Here is a 19,413-nt window from a genome sequence, read left to right on the forward strand (position 1 = left end):
CTCACCCGAGTATAAGCCAAGGCACCTAATTTTAAAACAAAAAAAAAAAACTGGGAAAACTTATTGACTCGAGTATAAGCCAGATCTGCATGGCCCCCTTCATCCCCAGCCCGGTCTGCAAAAAAATACAAAAAAACAAGCGAGTATTCGTGCAGAGCACAGCTGCCGGAATACTCACTGCTCTCCACGCCGGGACTATGTGGGTAGAGGGCAGTGAGTATTCATTGCTATTAAGTAGCGTGCACAGTGTCAGCTGCAGCTCTGGCCCACTGGGCAGTCGGGAGAAGGAGAAGCTTTAACAGGCTGGTTGCCTAAACAATGACTGTTTTATCAATAGGGGTCTCATCTCTAGGACCCCTGCTAATCAGTAGTCATTTATCACAAGGTCCGGTTTATTCACAGGTGATGTGGCATCCAGCCACTAGAATTTATGAACCTGGCCACTAGGTATTCTTTCAGCCTGTCAATCCTAAGCATGAGTAGTGAAATCTTCTGTACTACAAGCCCAGGGCTCACTAATCAGATTTAAGCCCCCGTTACACATTGCGATATCGCTAGCAATATCGCTGTAACGTCACCGATTTTGCAACGTAGCAGCGATATTGCTAGCGATATCGCTACATGTGATACTTACCTCCGACCGGCTCCCCTGCTGCTCATCGCTGGTCGCGCGAGACCGTCCTGGATCATTTCTCGTCAGGCGCTTCCTGTGGCGACGCGGGCGGGAGGACGTCAGGATCGCTGCGTCTGACAGGTAAGTAGCGACCCCCCAACCGCTGCTATGTCGCTGGTGAGATCTGCCTGTGTGGCAGCTCACTAGCGACCACTTAGCGATGCACCAGCGATCCATATCGTTGTCGGGATCGCTGGTGCATCGCTAAGTGTAACGGTACCCTTACACTGGACGTTATCTGAAGATAACTACAAGGAGCTTATCGGCTGTCTGAAACAGATCTAGATGAACACTGCGCGCCACAATGGCTACATGGTGGCATGCTTCACTGAGGCTATAGACCGATCCAGCCATAACATTAAACCCTTTACAGTGAAGGGAATAAATCTTTACAATGACAAAACGGGCACAACTCAGAAGGCAAATTAAAGGGTCAATTTTTATAATTTGATGTGTCAGAAGTAGTGTTGAGCATTCCGATACCGCAAGTATCGGGTATCGGCCGATATTAGCGGTATCGGAATTCCGATACTTAATTCCGATACTTTTGTCATATCGGATTCCGGAATCGGAATAGGAAGTTCCCATCATGCTATGAGCCTGCTTGCTTTGATTAAGCCAATGGGAATCCTCCGAAGTGTGGGCACATCCTGTTAGGCATGTAGGCATGTTAACTATTGGCATGGCTGTGATTGGCTGCCGAAATGATGTCATGATGCACTATAAAAGCCACCGCAGCCGCCATTTCTGGTCACTCTGCTGTGAATTCAGTTAGGGACAGGCTGCTGTAGAAGACTGTGAGGGACAGTTAGAACTAGCGATTCCACCAAACATCTAGTGCTTTACCCAGGCTACATAAACCACCACTGTAGCCTTCTTTGCCCTAGCAGCAGTGTTCACAGCTGTCTGCAAGGGCTGTGTGAGTGCAGCTCACGCTGTGGAGTGGGTCCTGCAGCCACGTCAGGCTGTAGGCCACCCAGTGTGATCACTGCTGCCTCATACATCTTTTATTTTTTGAGCTGCATTTTTTACATAATTTCAATCTAGTGTGCTTCCATCCGTATCCATATACGTTGGTTGCAAACACTAGTAGTAGACAGCGGAGCCTTTCTGCAGCCTTTCAGTGCTAGTGTCCACTTTGCTGCACTGTTCACGGCTGTCTGAGAGGTCTCTGACTGTGTGTGAGTGCAGCTCACGCTGAGTAGTGTGTCCTGCAGCTACGTCTGGCTGTAGGACGCTCAGCGTGCGTCAGTGCCTCACACATATTTTTATTTGAGTGCAGCTCATTTTTTCTTCTATTAGTGTGCATCCATCCGTCTCCATCTACGGTGGTTGCAAACACTATAAAGGAGTACACAGCGGAGCCTTTCTGCAGCCTGTCAGTGCCAGTGCCCACTTAGCTGCACTGTTGACGGCTGTCTGAGAGGCCTCTGACTGTGTGTGAGTGCAGCTCACGCTGAGTAGAGTGTCCTGCAGCTACGTCTGGTTGTAGGACGCTCAACGTGCGTCACTGCCTCACACATATTTGTCTTTGAGTGCAGCTCGTTTTTTCTTCTCCTATTAGTGTGCATCCATCCGTATCCATCAACATTGGTTGGTTGCAAACACTATATAGGAGTAGATAGAGGAGCCTTTTTTTCTGGCTTGTGCCCTGCCGGCGCAGCCAGATTAGTATTACCCAATTTTTTTGGAGCCTCATCTTTTGCATTGTAGGTTACCTGCCTGCATTGTAATAGCTCCAAAAAGTTGGTGATACTATCAGTTTCAATTCTTTGTTCACATACTTTGAGTTTGTTTCCAACAAAGAAACCACAAAAAAAGTTCACCAAACACTACATTTTGAACTTGTGTAGGCCACATCAGCTCCTATTAAAGTCTAGTCCACACACACACACACTTCATAAAATTAGTGTTTCTTGTACCTGTAACCAGCTGTTCAGGAATAAGCACACTAAGGCCCCCCTTTGTACTTTTTTGCCTATCTTAAGCAGTCTTGCAAGATGAAGAAGGCAGGGAGTAAGGCGCGTGGGCGTGGGGTTTCAGCAGGGAGAGGACGTGGGGATTCTGCAGGGAGAGGACGTGGGGATTCTACAGGTAGAGGACGTGGGGATTCTGGGCCTGCTGCGGGCACCAGTGGATCAGCATCCCCCAGTTTTAGCAGGCAACAGTCCTTTATGCGCAGCTTTGTAGGACCTCAACGTACCCCACTGCTGCGGGAGGAACAAATTGAAGCCGTTGTCGGATGGATGGCAGCTAACGCATCGACTTCAATTACTTCCGCATCCTCTCAGGGTCAGAGCACCGAAGAGCAACCATCTGTCTCTTCACCACCTGCCAAAGTGCCCAGGCAGTCAGAGAGACATGGACAGGAGCCATCACAGTCTCTACTTCTGTTCTCGGAATCTGTTGGCTTGGAAAGAGGGGGCCAGCCAAGCAGCATTCCTGAATGTGAAGAAGAGGGAGTATGCAGTGATGCGCAACTTCTTTGTCCCTCTGAATCTGAAGAGGCGAGTGGGCCAGTGCCTATGGTCAGCACACCTCAGTACGCATCAGATGATGACGAGACTCAGTTGCCACTTTCTGGTGCGTACGGTGCTGGCGAGACAACCCCGGAGAAGCAGCTGTTTGAAGAGGGGAGGGAAGATGATGAGGTCCTTGACCCATCATGGCGTGAGCAACAGGAAGGTGGTGGGAGCAGCTCGGAGGAAGAGATTCCCCTACCGGCCAAAACAGGAGGCAGAGGGAGGGGGAAGACTTGGTTGCCTGTACCCTCCACTTCGGCACCCGTTAGGTGCATTCCTCCTTCCAAAGGCAAACCGGGCGCTCACAAGAGTTGCAGTGCGTGGTCCTTTTTTGACACAGTTGCAGATGACATTTGCTTTGTCAAATGCAAGCTGTGTCATCAGAGAGTCAAAAGAGGGAGAAATGTCAGCAACCTCAATACCACAAATATGTGGAAACATGTGCGCACCAAGCACGAGTTGGAGTTGCAGAGACACCCTGAAGACGTAGGCCAACGTACAGCACCACCTACCACCTCTTCAGTTCGTGTTGGGCCCTCTTCCTCCAGCTCACACACTGCTGGTTCGGCTTCCTCACAGGATCGCCAAGGAAGAACCTCTGCCACTGTTGTCCGGAGACCCTGTCAGATTACACCCATAGCAGCACGTTCCCATCCATCACAGCCATCGGTAGCACAGGCATGGGATAAAAGGCGCCCTTACTCGGCAAACCATCCCCGAGCACAGTCTCTGAATGCTGGCATTGCCAAACTTCTGGCAGTTGAAATGCTGTCATTCAGGCTGGTGGACACTGACACCTTCCGGGACTTAATGGCATTGGCAGTCCCCCAATACAACGTGCCCAGCCGCTTTTATTTCAGCAGGCGAGCCGTCCCTGCCCTGCAGAAACATGTTGAGGGCAAAATAAAACATGCGCTACTAAACGCCGTTAGTAGCAAGGTCCACCTGACCACCGATGCGTGGACCAGTAACCATGGACAGGGACGATACCTTTCCCTCACTGCCCACTGGGTCAATGTTGTGGAGCCGGGTACGGATCTGGAGAGTGGAGCTGTACGTGTTCTTCCAACGCCACGGATTGCAGGACTCCAGTCTGTACACATAGACTCCTCCTCCTACTCAAGTTCCTCAGAAACAGCAGAGCAGGAGCCTGTTACGACCGATATGAGCACAGCCGTGGCCAAACGTCAACAGGCTGTACTCAAATTAATTTCTTTGGGGAATCGAAGCCACACAGCGCAGGAGCTCTGGAATGCTATCAAGCTGGAGAGCGATATGTGGTTTGGGCCAGCGAATCTCCAGCCGGGCTTGGTAGTGTGTGACAATGGCCGAAATCTGGTGGCAGCTCTTGGCCTAGGCAACCTCACACACATCCCATGTCTGGCACATGTTCTTAACTTGGTCGTGCAGAGCTTTCTGAGGGACTATCCGGATCTTGCTGCACTGTTGCACAAGGTCCGCATAGAGTGCGCTCACTTGCGACGTTCCAGCACGGCAAGATCGCGCCTCGCTGCTCTGCAGCGACGATTTGGCCTTCCGGAACATCGCATCATATGTGACCTACCCACCCGGTGGAATTCAACGTTACATATGTTGGAGCGGTTGTGTGAGCAGCAGGCAGCAGTCATGGAGTACCAGCTGCATCAGGCGCAAACAAGTCGCACTGTGCGCCGTTCACACTTCAGCACCATTGAGTGGGCCTCTATGAAGGACATCTGCCTCGTTTTGCGTGCCTTCGATGAATCCACGCGGATGGCGAGTGCAGATGATGCACTAGTCAGCATGACTGTCCCCCTTATCTGCCTGCTTCAACAAACACTGCAAGCACTAAGGGATGAGGTTTCAGAAGAGGTGGAGGATGAGGAGTCCCAAATGCCATCTGCTTCTGGACAGTCTGCGCTACGTGTTTCCTCACAAAGGCCTAGGCAGGGGACACTTTGTGAGGAGGATGAGGAGGAGTCGATGGAGGAGGAAGACATCTCTCCAGAGGAGGGAGGTACACAAACCTCTACTCAGTATGTACAGCGAGGGTGGGGTGATGCAGAGCAGGCCGAGGTCACGCCTCAAACAGGGGACAGCGGTTCTTTGGCAGTTGGGAGTCTGCAGCACATGGTTGATTTCATGCTGCAGTGCCTGAGAAACGACCGCCGCATCGCCCACATTCTCGTCTCGGCTGATTATTGGGTGTACACCCTCCTAGATCCTCGCTACCGGGACAGCGTACAAAGGCTCATACCAACGTTGAACCGGGAGCGTAAAATGCGGGAGTACGAAGAGTCACTGGTGCAGTCCATAATGTTTTCCATTCCACCCGACAGCATTGTTGCTAGTGCTTTACAAAGCAGCTCTGTGCGTCGAGGCAGTGGAGGAAACTCTGCACAAAGAGGGAGCAGAGGCAGCGCCGCAGCACAAGGCAAGACCACTATGGCCCAAATGTGGCAAAGTTTTGTGTGTCCACCACAATTGTCTACACCATCAGCGACGCCTCGAGTCAGCAGGAGGCAACGCTTCTGTCAGATGGTGTCAGACTACATGTCTTGCCCTGTCGCTGTACTCCCAGATGGCTCTTCCCCCTTCAAGTTTTGGGTCTCTAAGCTGGATACATGGCCAGAGCTTAGCAAGTATGCATTGGAGGTGCTGGCTTGCCCTGCTGCCAGTGTATTATCGGAACGTGTCTTTAGTGCCGCAGGTGGTGTACTAACAGACCGTCGCACGCGACTATCTTCCGATAATGTTGACCGGCTGACTTTTCTGAAAATGAACAAGGCCTGGATCTCCAAAGACTTTGCCATTCCTCTTACAGACTAAATTAGTGGTTGGCAACTGTATCCAGGTCTGCTGGTGTGTTCATTTTTCTACCACCTGAACTATAATCCCTTTGCTTCAACACAGCCAGTTGTCGCTCAGATGTGTCGTCTGCACAGAGAAACACACTAGCTCCTGTGTTAGTGGGGTTCAGTAATGCCAGCTGATCCCCTGCTGTGTGGACGGCAAAGTCACCAGCTCCATCAACATTCAAACCACTACTGATTTTTAACCGTGCCCAACTTAGGTCTCTGGCTCCACTGTCTCTACTATTTCCCCTGACCTCCAACCCCGCCATCTACATCTCTGAAGTGGCGTCAGCACAATCTACACTTGTTCCTGTGTTCCTGTGGCTCAGTCCCATCAGTTTATCCCCTGATGTGTGTCCGGCAAGGTCTCCTGCTCTGTCCACATTCCCATAACCAGTAGTGGGAATGAGGACAGAGCTGGCGAACTTGCCGGACAAACATCAGGGGATCAACTGACGGGACTGAGCACCAGTAACACAGGAACAAGTGTAGATTGTGCTGACGCCACTTCAGAGATGTAGCTGGCGGGGTTGGAGGCCAGGGTAAATAGTAGAGACAGTGGAGCCAGAGGCCTAAGTGGAGCATGGTTAGAATCAGTAGTAGTCCACAACCTCCATAAAAACCGCTGCCCATTGGCCTCTGCATGCGGCATGCGTAATCCTGGGCTCCAACAGCTTCAGTTGGTGTTCAGAAGTGTCGTCTCCACAGAGCCAAACACATTCGTTAGAGTGTTAGTGGGGTTCAGCACTGCCAGCTGTTCCCCTGCTGTGGAGATGGCAAGTCTCCTGCTGCCTTCACCTGCCAAAATCCAGTAGGCCACAGCCTGCTCCTCGCCTAATCCTGGGCTCCAACAGCGTCAGTTGGTGTTCAGAAGTGTCGTCTCCACAGAGCCAAACACATTCGTTAGAGTGTTAGTGGGGTTCAGCACTGCCAGCTGTTCCCCTGCTGTGGAGATGGCAAGTCTCCTGCTGCCTTCACCTGCCAAAATCCAGTAGGCCCCAGCCTGCTCCTCGCCTAATCCTGGGCTCCAACAGCGTCAGTTGGTGTTCAGAAGTGTCGTCTCCACAGAGCCAAACACCTTTGTTAGAGTGTTAGTGGGGTTCAGCACTGCCAGCTGTTCCCCTGCTGTGGAGATGGCAAGTCTCCTGCTGCCTTCACCTGCCAAAATCCAGTAGGCCCCAGCCTGCTCCTCGCCTAATCCTGGGCTCCAACAGCGTCAGTTGGTGTTCAGAAGTGTCGTCTCCACAGAGCCAAACACCTTCGTTAGAGTGTTAGTGGGGTTCAGCACTGCCAGCTGTTCCCCTGCTGTGGAGATGGCAAGTCTCCTGCTGCCTTCACCTGCCAAAATCCAGTAGGCCCCAGCCTGCTCCTCGCCTAATCCTGGGCTCCAACAGCGTCAGTTGGTGTTCAGAAGTGTCGTCTCCACAGAGCCAAACACCTTCGTTAGAGTGTTAGTGGGGTTCAGCACTGCCAGCTGTTCCCCTGCTGTGGAGATGGCAAGTCTCCTGCTGCCTTCACCTGCCAAAATCCAGTAGGCCCCAGCCTGCTCCTCGCCTAATCCTGGGCTCCAACAGCGTCAGTTGGTGTTCAGAAGTGTCGTCTCCACAGAGCCAAACACATTCGTTCAAGTGTTAGTGGGGTTCATCATTGCCAGCTGATCCCCTGCTGTGGAGATGGCAGTCTCTCCTGCTGTCTCCGCATTACAAAGACAGTAGGCCTCTGCCTACACCCTCCTATTTCCTGGGCTTCAACACAGCCAGTTGTAGTTCGGAAGTGCCGTCCACACGGAAAGAGATACTTGCTCCCGTGTCTCAGTGGGGTTCAGTAACGTCAGCTGATCCCCTGCTGTGTGGATGGCAGTCTCTCCTGCTGTCACCTCATTCAAAATACAGTAGGCCTCTGCCTACACCCTCCTATTTCCTGGGCTTCAACACAGCCAGTTGTAGTTCGGAAGTGCCGTCCACACGGAAAGAGATACTTGCTCCCGTGTCTCAGTGGGGTTCAGTAATGTCAGCTGATCCCCTGCTGTGTGGATGGCAGTCTCTCCTGCTGTAAACTCATTCAAAATACAGTAGGCCTCTGCCTACACCCTCCTATTTCCTGGGCTTCAACACAGCCAGTTGTAGTTCGGAAGTGCCGTCCACACGGAAAGAGATACTTGCTCCCGTGTCTCAGTGGGGTTCAGTAACGTCAGCTGATCCCCTGCTGTGTGGATGGCAGTCTCTCCTGCTGTAAACTCATTCAAAATACAGTAGGCCTCTGCCTACACCCTCCTATTTCCTGGGCTTCAACACAGCCAGTTGTAGTTCGGAAGTGCCGTCCACACGGAAAGAGATACTTGCTCCCGTGTCTCAGTGGGGTTCAGTAATGTCAGCTGATCCCCTGCTGTGTGGATGGCAGTCTCTCCTGCTGTCACCTCATTCAAAATACAGTAGGCCTCTGCCTACACCCTCCTATTTCCTGGGCTTCAACACAGCCAGTTGTAGTTCGGAAGTGCCGTCCACACGGAAAGAGATACTTGCTCCCGTGTCTCAGTGGGGTTCAGTAATGTCAGCTGATCCCCTGCTGTGTGGATGGCAGTCTCTCCTGCTGTAAACTCATTCAAAATACAGTAGGCCTCTGCCTACACCCTCCTATTTCCTGGGCTTCAACACAGCCAGTTGTAGTTCGGAAGTGCCGTCCACACGGAAAGAGATACTTGCTCCCGTGTCTCAGTGGGGTTCAGTAATGTCAGCTGATCCCCTGCTGTGTGGATGGCAGTCTCTCCTGCTGTAAACTCATTCAAAATACAGTAGGCCTCTGCCTACACCCTCCTATTTCCTGGGCTTCAACACAGCCAGTTGTAGTTCGGAAGTGCCGTCCACACGGAAAGAGATACTTGCTCCCGTGTCTCAGTGGGGTTCAGTAATGTCAGCTGATCCCCTGCTGTGTGGATGGCAGTCTCTCCTGCTGTCACCTCATTCAAAATACAGTAGGCCTCTGCCTACACCCTCCTATTTCCTGGGCTTCAACACAGCCAGTTGTAGTTCGGAAGTGCCGTCCACACGGAAAGAGATACTTGCTCCCGTGTCTCAGTGGGGTTCAGTAATGTCAGCTGATCCCCTGCTGTGTGGATGGCAGTCTCTCCTGCTGTCACCTCATTCAAAATACAGTAGGCCTCTGCCTACACCCTCCTATTTCCTGGGCTTCAACACAGCCAGTTGTAGTTCGGAAGTGCCGTCCACACGGAAAGAGATACTTGCTCCCGTGTCTCAGTGGGGTTCAGTAATGTCAGCTGATCCCCTGCTGTGTGGATGGCAGTCTCTCCTGCTGTAAACTCATTCAAAATACAGTAGGCCTCTGCCTACACCCTCCTATTTCCTGGGCTTCAACACAGCCAGTTGTAGTTCGGAAGTGCCGTCCACACGGAAAGAGATACTTGCTCCCGTGTCTCAGTGGGGTTCAGTAATGTCAGCTGATCCCCTGCTGTGTGGATGGCAGTCTCTCCTGCTGTCACCTCATTCAAAATACAGTAGGCCTCTGCCTACACCCTCCTATTTCCTGGGCTTCAACACAGCCAGTTGTAGTTCGGAAGTGCCGTCCACACGGAAAGAGATACTTGCTCCCGTGTCTCAGTGGGGTTCAGTAATGTCAGCTGATCCCCTGCTGTGTGGATGGCAGTCTCTCCTGCTGTCACCTCATTCAAAATACAGTAGGCCTCTGCCTACACCCTCCTATTTCCTGGGCTTCAACACAGCCAGTTGTAGTTCGGAAGTGCCGTCCACACGGAAAGAGATACTTGCTCCCGTGTCTCAGTGGGGTTCAGTAACGTCAGCTGATCCCCTGCTGTGTGGATGGCAGTCTCTCCTGCTGTAAACTCATTCAAAATACAGTAGGCCTCTGCCTACACCCTCCTATTTCCTGGGCTTCAACACAGCCAGTTGTAGTTCGGAAGTGCCGTCCACACGGAAAGAGATACTTGCTCCCGTGTCTCAGTGGGGTTCAGTAATGTCAGCTGATCCCCTGCTGTGTGGATGGCAGTCTCTCCTGCTGTCACCTCATTCAAAATACAGTAGGCCTCTGCCTACACCCTCCTATTTCCTGGGCTTCAACACAGCCAGTTGTAGTTCGGAAGTGCCGTCCACACGGAAAGAGATACTTGCTCCCGTGTCTCAGTGGGGTTCAGTAATGTCAGCTGATCCCCTGCTGTGTGGATGGCAGTCTCTCCTGCTGTAAACTCATTCAAAATACAGTAGGCCTCTGCCTACACCCTCCTATTTCCTGGGCTTCAACACAGCCAGTTGTAGTTCGGAAGTGCCGTCCACACGGAAAGAGATACTTGCTCCCGTGTCTCAGTGGGGTTCAGTAACGTCAGCTGATCCCCTGCTGTGTGGATGGCAGTCTCTCCTGCTGTAAACTCATTCAAAATACAGTAGGCCTCTGCCTACACCCTCCTATTTCCTGGGCTTCAACACAGCCAGTTGTAGTTCGGAAGTGCCGTCCACACGGAAAGAGATACTTGCTCCCGTGTCTCAGTGGGGTTCAGTAATGTCAGCTGATCCCCTGCTGTGTGGATGGCAGTCTCTCCTGCTGTCACCTCATTCAAAATACAGTAGGCCTCTGCCTACACCCTCCTATTTCCTGGGCTTCAACACAGCCAGTTGTAGTTCGGAAGTGCCGTCCACACGGAAAGAGATACTTGCTCCCGTGTCTCAGTGGGGTTCAGTAATGTCAGCTGATCCCCTGCTGTGTGGATGGCAGTCTCTCCTGCTGTAAACTCATTCAAAATACAGTAGGCCTCTGCCTACACCCTCCTATTTCCTGGGCTTCAACACAGCCAGTTGTAGTTCGGAAGTGCCGTCCACACGGAAAGAGATACTTGCTCCCGTGTCTCAGTGGGGTTCAGTAACGTCAGCTGATCCCCTGCTGTGTGGATGGCAGTCTCTCCTGCTGTAAACTCATTCAAAATACAGTAGGCCTCTGCCTACACCCTCCTATTTCCTGGGCTTCAACACAGCCAGTTGTAGTTCGGAAGTGCCGTCCACACGGAAAGAGATACTTGCTCCCGTGTCTCAGTGGGGTTCAGTAACGTCAGCTGATCCCCTGCTGTGTGGATGGCAGTCTCTCCTGCTGTAAACTCATTCAAAATACAGTAGGCCTCTGCCTACACCCTCCTATTTCCTGGGCTTCAACACAGCCAGTTGTAGTTCGGAAGTGCCGTCCACACGGAAAGAGATACTTGCTCCCGTGTCTCAGTGGGGTTCAGTAATGTCAGCTGATCCCCTGCTGTGTGGATGGCAGTCTCTCCTGCTGTCACCTCATTCAAAATACAGTAGGCCTCTGCCTACACCCTCCTATTTCCTGGGCTTCAACACAGCCAGTTGTAGTTCGGAAGTGCCGTCCACACGGAAAGAGATACTTGCTCCCGTGTCTCAGTGGGGTTCAGTAATGTCAGCTGATCCCCTGCTGTGTGGATGGCAAAGTCTCCTGCTGCCTACACAGTCGTACCACTACTGATTTTTAACCGTGCTCCAATTAGGCCTGTGGCTCCACTGTCTCTCGTATTTCCCCTGTCCTCCAACCCTGCCAGTTACAGCTCCGAAGTGGCGTCTGCACAATCCACACTTGTTCCTGTGTTACAGGTGTTCAGTCCGGTCAGTTAATCCCCTGATGTGTGTCCGGCAATGTCGCCTGCTCTGTCCACATTCCCATAATGGGAATTGATTGCCGGACACACATCAGGGGATTAACTGACCGGACTGAACACCTGTAACACAGGAACAAGTGTGGATTGTGCAGACGCCACTTCGGAGCTGTAACTGGCGGGGTTGGAGGACAGGGGAAATACGAAAATCAGTGAAGCCACAGGCCTAAGTGGAGCTTGGTTCAAATTAGTAGTCTACAACCGATCTTAAAATTTCTTCAATGCAGCCTAAGCCTGCTCCGTGCTTGTCCCTGGGCTTCAACACAGCCAGTTGTTGCTCGGAAGTGCCGTCTTCACAGAGTAAAACACTAGCTCCTGTGTTTGTGGGGTTCAGTAACGTCAGCTGTTCCCCTGCTGTTTTGATGGCAATCTGTCCTGCTGCCTCCCAATTGACAGCACATCAGGCCTCAGCCTGCTAAGTGCTTGTCCTGGGCTCCAACATCGCCAGTTGCTGCTCATAACTGACTTTGGCACGGGTACTCCCTCCTGCCCAGCTTGGTTCCAGCCCTGCCTGCTGTTTCCGGGAAGTGTCAATGTCAGTTTGCCACCCCAAGTTGCCATGTCGTGTTGCGGTTGGGTTAGCCGAGGCTAGGGTGCCAGCAGTTTAGGTGCTTCCTATGTGGACTGCGGGTTCTGGTAAGAAAGGTTTGTTCCATAGTGCCAGTAGGACAAGCACCCCCTGTAGGACTGTGTGATTCGGTAACTGCGGCCAGCTTGCGGCATGCCAACTTTGCTTTTCAGGGGTAACTTCTGATACCCCTCCGGGTTCCAGCACCGTCAGCTGGTTCTCATCAGAGCCTTTGGCCTAGGTGCCTCCATCTCGGTATCCGAGTTCCGGCAACGTCTGCTGGTCCTTGGTAGTGCTTTGTAGCACAGGTACCTCCTGCTTAGTAACCGGGTTCCAGCACCGTCAGCTGGTCCTCGGTTGTGCCATTGGCTCTTATTCCTTCTGCTGCCCCTCCGGGTGCCAGCACTGTCAGCTGGTCCTCGCTATTTCCATTTGCTCTTGCAGCTTATGCTACCCCTCCGGGTTCCAGCACCGTCAGCTGGTTCTCGTCAGAGCCTTTGGCCTAGGTGCCTCCATCTCGGTATCCGAGTTCCGGCAACGTCTGCTGGTCCTTGGTAGTGCTTTGTAGCACAGGTACCTCCTGCTTAGTAACCGGGTTCCAGCACCGTCAGCTGGTCCTCAGTTGTGCCATTGGCTCTTATTCCTTCTGCTGCCCCTCCGGGTGCCAGCACTGTCAGCTGGTCCTCGCTATTTCCATTTGCTCTTGCAGCTTATGCTACCCCTCCGGGTTCCAGCACCGTCAGCTGGTTCTCGTCAGAGCCTTTGGCCTAGGTGCCTCCATCTCGGTATCCGAGTTCCGGCAACGTCTGCTGGTCCTTGGTAGTGCTTTGTAGCACAGGTACCTCCTGCTTAGTAACCGGGTTCCAGCACCGTCAGCTGGTCCTCGGTAGTGCCATTGGCTCTTGTTCCTTCTGCTGCCCCTCCGGGTGCCAGTACCGTCAGCTGGTTCAAGAGGACAAAGAACAGGAAGACAACCACCAAGATGCAGAACAACAAGAGAGAGAAGACAAAGAAGCATAAAAAAAACAAAGCAGAAGAACATTAAGCATAAGACTAATACTCTGAGCAAATGATATTATCTTATTTATAAGCAGAAGAAGACTAAGCAGTGTATGGGGGTGAGTCCGTTCCTCCTCGTGGTGCCCCTGGAAAAGGCCTGCTGCTGCAGGCCAAACTGAACGCGGACAAATCCTGTTGTAAATCTTTTGTGACAGGCAGAACGGAAGGTGTAAACTTCTAACTTTTCTAGATAACAACTACAGGAATGCCTGACACAAACAAGAATATGATGAAGAAGAATAGGAAGAAGATGAAGAAGCTGAATATGTAGAATAATAATTGTTGAAGAAGAAGAAGAAGAAGAAGAAGAATGTAAAAAAAGGAAGTAGAAGAAGAAGAAGAAGAATGTAAAAAAAGGAAGTAGAAGAAGAAGAAGAAGAATGTAAAAAAAGGAAGTAGAAGAAGAAGAAGAATGTAAAAAAAGGAAGTAGAAGAAGAAGAATGTAAAAAAAGGAAGTAGAAGAAGAAGAAGAAGAATGTAAAAAAAGGAAGTAGAAGAAGAAGAAGAAGAATGTAAAAAAAGGAAGTAGAAGAAGAAGAAGAAGAAGAAGAAGAAAGAAGAAGAAGACATACATGTCTGGCAAAATATAAATGAGGCTAACAGTCAATATCTTTGTAACTCCTAACATCTTTAAAAAAAAAGTTTAATTCCTGCTATTCCATTTGATTGGGCTAAACCTCTATGGCTTTAATGTCTCCTCCACCTCCCACAATACATTCTACATTATTCTTAGTTGTTTTTCTTCATGTAGAATTAACCTACAAGGAAAGAAAGGTTTTTTTTTTAATTCCGATATTTTGGCCCCATTGACTTGCATTGGTTCCCGGTATCGGAATCGGCGATACCGATACTTTTTTTTAAGATCGGCCGATCCATTCCGATCCGATATTTTCAAGTATCGGCTGGTATCGCTCAACTCTAGTCAGAAGCAGATTTTGGGATCGCAATGACAAGGGCCAAATTATGCTGATCACTGGGCATCTCTAAAACTGCCAGTCTTGTGGGGTATTCCCATACCACTAGGGCTATTGCCTACCAGAAATGGTCTAAAGAAAGACCATGAATCAGAAATGGTGGTAATAAATGTGGATTCAATGACTTGGAAAATAGAGGTGGAGGTTATGGTATGAAACAAAATGGCCAAGGTATGTGAATACCCAGTACCGTACCTTTAAATGCTTCGGTTGCGCCAGGAGCGTGGTTTTTATCTGGATGGAACTTTAATGCTAGCTTTCTGTATGCCTTCTTCAGGTCATCTTCGGATGCTTCTCTCGTTACACCCAGAATTTCATAGTAATCTTTGCATTGCTTTATCCTGTAAGCAATCAATATATTAGACAATGGCAAAATAGTCTCATATCCAGCTCATATCCAGCTGTTCTAATTTTTAATATTAATTTCATATTAACGCTTTGCCATGAAATCCTGATTGAAGTCCGCCGCCTTGTGACTTACTAGCAATGTTCTGTTTGTCAATGTATTCCTTATTTTATCATTATTTGGAGAGTTTCATTCTGTGTAATATAATTTATTCCCATTGTTTGAATCATTACATAAAGCAGGATGTTTTCATGCAGCATTACTATTATTTCGTCTACTCTGGATATTATTGTTCCCCGCTTTCTATTCTACCTAGTGAAGGCCAGTCATAAGTGCAGACAACCAGCCACACAATGTACCGAGGAAGAACAAAAGAACAACGTGATGACAAACCTCAAACCACAAAATGTTCCTTCACAACTGCAGCCCCCACCGCCGGATCCTCCACCTACACAATGTTCTGTACTCAGGTGTACTTCATGGCACGCACAAGTGTGCTGTACACCAGTCTCCATAGCACGTGGTCATATATACCATGGCAGCCGCTCCTGTGCCTCCAGGTTCCTAATGTAGAGATTATATGCACCAGACATAATGGTCCTGAGCAAGTCTTCTCCCCTACACAATGTGCATTCTGCAGCCTACGACTCCCATCTACCTCTTGGCTGACAGGAGAAAGCTCAGCGGCTGTCACATATTGGCAGCTCTTCCATCTTTATTTCCAGACACAGGTAGCTAGAAATGATCTGCTGCAAGTACCTGCCGGCTACTGGTGGAGGATGGGGTACATACCTTAGTACCAGTAGTAGGGAAATAGAGGAGTACTCTGCACTCATCCCCCGCCAAAGGGTCACCAATACACTAAAGGCATTGTCTTCTACTCGGACAACCCCTTCTGAATCCCTATGTTTCTCCCCTTCAATGCCGTTGCCATTCCAGTGGTATCCGCACTAGTTCTCCTGGGATTCACACGACATTATGTCACACAATCCCTGCGGCCAGTCAACGCTGACTCCACCCTCCTCGCCTTTAGACAAAGACATCCAGTGGAAGTGAGAGCTTCCTCCAGATGTATGTGATATGTCCAAAGGTGGGGAGAATTAAGTCAGCACTGACTGGCCGCAGGGATTGTGTGACATAATGTAATCCCAGGAGAACTAGTGCGGACTCCGCTGGAATGGTGCCAGCACTGGCTCAAAGTACAAATTATATTACTTTACAAAGGGGGAAACATAGGGATTCAGAAGTAGTGGACAACCCCATTAAGATGTAACTAACATTATTTTGTTTTGGAATTAAAGCCTGGAGACCCTGTTGCTGCTTTCACTGGTGAAAAGGTGTAGGGGGTATGCTTTTGGCATTAGGACTTTTCCTTTTTGAAGCTTATATGTTCTTTAGATGGAGAAATGTCTATGAAATGTTCTGCTATCAGTGTCATTGCTGAATTCCCAGCCCAAAACTAGGCAGGATTCACACAAAGTGGTTTTCATGGCTTTTAAAATTTAAGTATGACTTTTTTATTTATACCCATAAGACTTGGAAAAATGCCAAGCAGGGACCCTCAATAATTACCAGAATGAAGGGTCTGCCCTTTTAAATCAATGGGGCTCTAACTTGTGAGAAAAAGCTGGAAGGCAGTAATCCTCTTTCTAGTCACGTGTCTCTGGCGATTGAGAATCTGGACCATATTAGATTCTGAAAATTTACTGGAGGCTGAAATATAGGATTACGGCTCTGTCATTTACCTCTTAACGGCGTCGAGCTGATCTTGTGAGTAACTTTTGCCAGATTCCCCACCGACCTCTCCGTTTGCAGATGGGCTTGGTTCGGCTACATTTTTCCGGTGTCGAGCATTCGGAGCCTGTGTGCCATTAGACTGGCTGTTTTTGGAGAGGGCTTCCACGAGCTCTACAGAAGACACAAAAATTGCAAAATGTGAAGCAAAAGTAACCTGTTCACAAAGACTAACCTTGCCCGATCTCCCAAGAACTCCAGTCCTTAAACTATCTCTGCACATATGCTGCTTGATGATTGTGTCTTTCTGAGTTTACACAGACCAACTCAATCAGAGGCATACAGTGGTACAATAGAGGTCAGATAGACTCCTATGTGAGCCCTATGATGCGTAGCTGGCTCCTGGACCAGGGATAACCCAGCCTGTGTAATAGGGCTCTAGTGATACAAGTAAAAAAAGCAAAAAGGACTGCGTAACTTTATTCTCCACTCAATCAGGCAAATTAGGGGTTGCCCAATTAAAATAATGTATCACCTATCCACAACAATATAGAAAAATGCAGGAGCTGAATGATGCGGATAAGAAGCATCCAAAGAGCAGCTAATGTAGTCAAGGTTCCTATAATTGTAAGACATTCTGCCGTCCCGTTATGGCTACTAATTGGTATATTTGGCTCAATGATACCAATTGGGTATCGGAAAACATAACCCAAATATCTTACCAATAAAGGAACCTTGACTAGATCTTCTACACTTGGATGGTCATTATCAGCATTGCCAGAGTCCTACATTTTTCTTTATTGTAGTGTACCCTTCGGTGCTAGTGGTCTACCTAATCCTACAAGCCTTTACCAGGGTTGTGGCTGTAACTGCACAACCCCATGAGGTCATATCCCCAATAATCTACCTACATCTCCACCTTATCATGGTTTTATAGTCCTAGGAGGTGCTGTCTCTCTTTTTTACCTTTTGCAGCAACAGGATAAGTGATAACTTGCTGTTCGGTGGGTGTCTGACAGCTGGGAGAAAGGGGAACTTTAATACAGCAGCAGCGTGCAACCTCGAACTGTGTTCCATTTATTTTGTATGGGATCGCTGAGCTCGGTTTTCAGACAGCCCCATAGAGAACGAACGGAGCGGTGGTAATCCGACCTGCCGATCGGTGCAGGCCCCAGCGGTCAGACCCACACTGACCAGCACATTATCACCTACTCTACAGATAAGTGGGAACTTGTTTGAACCATACAAATGCTTTAAACAAAGGGACATAATATACACACGAAATCCAGCAAAAATATAAAAATCCACTCATGGGTAAACAGACAACGGCAAAATACATTAGAATTAGAAAACTAGTGAAGAAAGTGGTCATCAGTCTTTTATACTGGATTACCCATTAAAATGCATGCTCATCTTGATCAAAGGTGCACGTTATTAAAATGGAGGGAGGCGTGGGTGGGAGCTGCTCATCCCCATCTAGAACAAACTTGTCGCAAAAATAAAAACAACTTCATTTTCTATCCAAAGAACTGGGAAATATTATCCTTCCAAATTAGATTGGAGGCAGTTGGACAACATTAAAACGACTATTGGGGCCAGACATGGATTACTAGAACAAAATGGCAGCAGGGTGAAGTTACATTTTTTTTTTTCAATATACCATATGACTATCTAAAAATATATTTATATTTGCAGTGGCCACTAGGCTGAATATTAGACTCATATTTTTCAGTTGCCACATGGACACAAACAGCAGACTGGCTTTGACCTTACTCATTTGTATAGACGTACTCACTGCTTCTGTCCTGATCTGGGAAAAGGAGGAGGTGAGCTGTGACATCACCTACTGTGAATGGTGGATACTGTATTATGTACGTAATATATAGATGTTAGGCTACTTTCACACTGGGTACCTGCGCACAGCCTGCGTACCCAATGCTAAAGATAGGGTGCGCAGGTCGCATGCAGTGTCATGTGCCCATAGGCGGAGCTAACAGGAGGAAGCGCGGCAGGGGGCGGAGCTTAGCGGCGGTGGCGCGCAGACCAACGCAGGTCTGTGCAACGCAAGTGTAAAAGTAGCCTAAAGCTGGAGTCACACATAGCGACTTACCAGCGATCCCGACAACGATATCAAAGTGTCAGGATCGCTGGTAAGTTGCTATGTGATCGCTGGTGAGCTGTCAAACAGACACGGCACGCACGGCATCGCAGTGTTGGTTAGCGCTGATGAAATATTCATGTCAAAAATAGAATTAAAATAAAATATTGTTATTCTCACCTTCCGACGTCCCGCGCAGCATTCCCGCCTCTCTCCACGCTCCGATCCCAGTAATCCTTTGCAAGAATTACCGCGATGACGTCCGTTCTTGCGGGATCGCGAAGTCTCGCGGTCATTCTTGCAAAAGATTACTGGGACCGGAGCGTGGAAGAAGGCGGGAATGCTGCGCGGGACGTCGGAAGGTGAGAATAACAATATTTTTTATTTCTTTTTTATTATTTTTTACATCCTAGTACAGCTGATTGCTGGGCTCCCGCCTGTCACACGCAGCGATGCATGCTGGCCAGCGGGAGATCAGTGACCAAAAAAAATGTCCAGAGGTTTCTTGCAGCGATCAGCGATACCGGCAGGGGGGCCGGTCGCAGTCACACACAGCGATCTCGCTGGTGAGATTGCTGTTGTGTCACAAAAGTTGTGACTCAGCAGCGATCTCGCTAGCGGGAATCGCTATGTGTGACAGGGCCTTTAGAGGTCATTTGAATGTAGTCTGTGAAGATAATGAGACTTCTGAAAAGTAACTTGTACAGAATGGGAAGTGGAAGTCAAATATTAGGTTTAGATCTGATTATTTTTGTATTAGCGATACAAAGGAAAAACAAAATTGTGACTTTTATATATAAAAAAAAATAAAAAACACCCAAAAAAAAACAAAAAAAAAAAAACCACCCACACATTTACAGTAAAACCCCAAGTGATTTTCTCATGAACCTTTCTCTTTAACCCCTTCATGACCCAGCCTAT

General features: G+C 49.2%; 1 protein-coding gene across 1 annotated transcript in view; it reads right to left on the reverse strand.

Moving 5' to 3' along the window:
- The window catches only part of DNAJB12 (DnaJ heat shock protein family (Hsp40) member B12), a 71,089-nt gene that overhangs the window by 14,493 nt on the left and 37,183 nt on the right, over positions 1-19,413 (reverse strand). Inside the window, exons 3-4 of the mRNA XM_073585807.1 lie at positions 16,406-16,568; positions 14,510-14,655 (exon numbers count right to left, since the gene is read on the reverse strand). Coding sequence (XP_073441908.1) covers positions 14,510-14,655; positions 16,406-16,568 — 309 coding nt within the window. The remainder of the gene's footprint in view (positions 1-14,509; positions 14,656-16,405; positions 16,569-19,413) is intronic.

This window comes from Dendrobates tinctorius, unplaced genomic scaffold (genome assembly GCF_039654945.1).
Source record: "Dendrobates tinctorius isolate UK_male_01 unplaced genomic scaffold, ASM3965494v1 ptg000089l, whole genome shotgun sequence".
Taxonomy (NCBI): Eukaryota; Metazoa; Chordata; class Amphibia; order Anura; family Dendrobatidae; genus Dendrobates; species Dendrobates tinctorius.